At 54.2% G+C, this 2,074-nt stretch overlaps 1 protein-coding gene across 1 annotated transcript; it reads right to left on the bottom strand.

The window, feature by feature from the left end:
* Positions 1 to 707: 707 nt before the first annotated feature.
* LOC103366500 (neurogenic differentiation factor 2) lies at positions 708 to 1,778 on the bottom strand. Its single transcript, XM_008294247.1, has one exon. The coding sequence runs from the start codon at positions 1,776 to 1,778 to the stop codon at positions 708 to 710; it is 1,071 nt and encodes a 356-aa protein (XP_008292469.1).
* Between the last annotated feature and the right edge of the window lie 296 nt (positions 1,779 to 2,074).

Here is a 2,074-nt window from a genome sequence, read left to right as displayed (position 1 = left end):
GTGTGTGTGTGCGTGTGTTTCTGCGCGCACCCGTGCGTGCAGCAGCAACAGTGCTGATGGAACAAACAGTGTGTTTGTGGGGCCTCGCTGCTTCGCTCTGTGGTCTCGTTGAGTTTTGCATAGATGCGAAACGATTGATTTGCTGGAGGATTAAAGCAACAAAAGAAACAAAACAAAAGAAAAAAATAAACAACCCAACTCATTATATTTTCTGCATTTTCTCTCAGCATTCTTTCAGATTTTTTTTTATTGTTGCCAACCGTAAAACAAACCTCCCAAATCTCGAGTAAAATGTGCATCAGCTGGATGGAATTTCAGCTGTAGCCAGTGATGTAGTGGCGAATAAACTTTGACTTTTCCAGCCATCAAAATGCAAACAACCACCAAATACAAACACGAATCACACATTTAAAAATTATGAACACTTTTTAAAATTCCCCTCACAGGTCAGATTCCGTCTGATAGAAGCTTGGATGGATAAATTCTGTTGCGCAAAAATCAGATTTTGGGTGGATTTACCCTCCACTACATCCCTGACTGAAGCACATTTAAGATACGTTAAAAAGGAAAAAAGAAAACACACTGATGACCACGAGTGAGAGATTCATCCAGAATGCCTAAATCCGGTCCAAAAAGTAAGTGTGCCGTGGAGAGATTGTTTGATTGCAAAGGGGGGGAGGGAGGGAGGGAGGGACGCACGACGGCCTTTAATTGTGAAAAAACGCGTTGAGTTCGTCGTACACGGGGGCCCGGTCGTGGTGTAAGTGCATGTCGTGGTAAGGCAGGACGTTTTCAGAGTGAATGCCGCTCCGGGCCCCCGAGGAGCCGAACACCAGGTTGTGGGCCCCGGCGGGTCTGGAGCCAGGCAGGCCGGAGTAATGCATAGAATAGTGGTACCCCTTCTCGTTGTCGGGGGACGCGGAGCCCTGGTGCTTCAGGGAAAAGTTGCCGTTGATGCACAGGGGCGGACTGAGGGGCCCCTCGTACTCGGGGCTGTTGTACTCCGGGGACCCGCTGCCGCCGTACAGAGAGTCGTAGGCCGAGCAGTAGCCGTGCGTCCTCAGCGGGTGCGAGTTCGAGCCCGGCTGGCAGTGGGGGCTGGACAGACGCGCGCACTGGTACGGGTAGGAGTGCATGGAGAAGGAGCCGGAGCCGTACCTGCCGCCCTCCGGGCACTGCTGCTCGGTGAGGAAGTTGCGGGAGTTGAGCTGCAGGCAGCCCGCCACCAGGTTGGTGGTGGGCTGGGAGAGCCCCTTGCACAGCGTCTGCACGTACGACACCAGGTCGGGCCTTTTCCCGGAGCGCAAAATCTCTGACAGCGCCCAGATGTAGTTCTTGGCCAAGCGCAGCGTCTCGATTTTGGACAGTTTTTGCGTTTTGGAGTAGCAGGGCACCACCTTACGCAGATTGTCGAGCGCAGAGTTCAGGTCGTGCATGCGGGTCCGCTCCCGAGCGTTGGCCTTTATCCGCCTCATCTTGGAGCGCTCGATGCGGGCCTGCGTCATTTTGCGCTTCTTGGGGCCCCTCTTCTTGGGCCTGTCGCCCTCCGTGTCCTCCCCGTCGTCCTCCTCCTCCACCTCGTCGTCCTCGTCGTCCTCCCCGGCGTGCTCCGAGTGCGTCCGGCTGTCTCCGTGCATATCGGTGGACTCCATGTCGTCCTGCGTGTCCTGGTCGTCGTCTTTCATCTTGGGATCCTCGCTGTCGCTGTCGTCCGCCCAGCCGGAGTACTTCTGGACGTCTGGAAGCAGCGAGGGGTCACTGAACAGCCGCGTCAACATCGTGGCTCTGCGAGGAGAGAGAAAATGGAAAATTAGGCCTCACAAGGAAGAAAAACACACTCACTATTGCGCATTTCAACATTTACCTCCTGCAGAAATATCATGAACTAACTTTGCCTTTATGTCAAGCTGCAAAGGGAATCATTATTTCTGCCCCAAAGGACAAAACGCGTAAAATGCGAGGCGAAAGAATCGAGCCCCTCAAATCTCCGCGCTGGGCTGCAGCCAGACGGATCCCCATTTAATTCCCTGCTGTCATCCGTGTGCCCTGTCGCGTCCTCTCGCAGCGGGTCCCA

Source organism: Stegastes partitus, unplaced genomic scaffold (genome assembly GCF_000690725.1).
Source record: "Stegastes partitus isolate 25-593 unplaced genomic scaffold, Stegastes_partitus-1.0.2 Scaffold950, whole genome shotgun sequence".
Classification (NCBI taxonomy): Eukaryota; Metazoa; Chordata; class Actinopteri; family Pomacentridae; genus Stegastes; species Stegastes partitus.
Note: the sequence above shows the minus strand (reverse complement) of the source record. Positions and strands in the feature narration are given on the sequence as shown.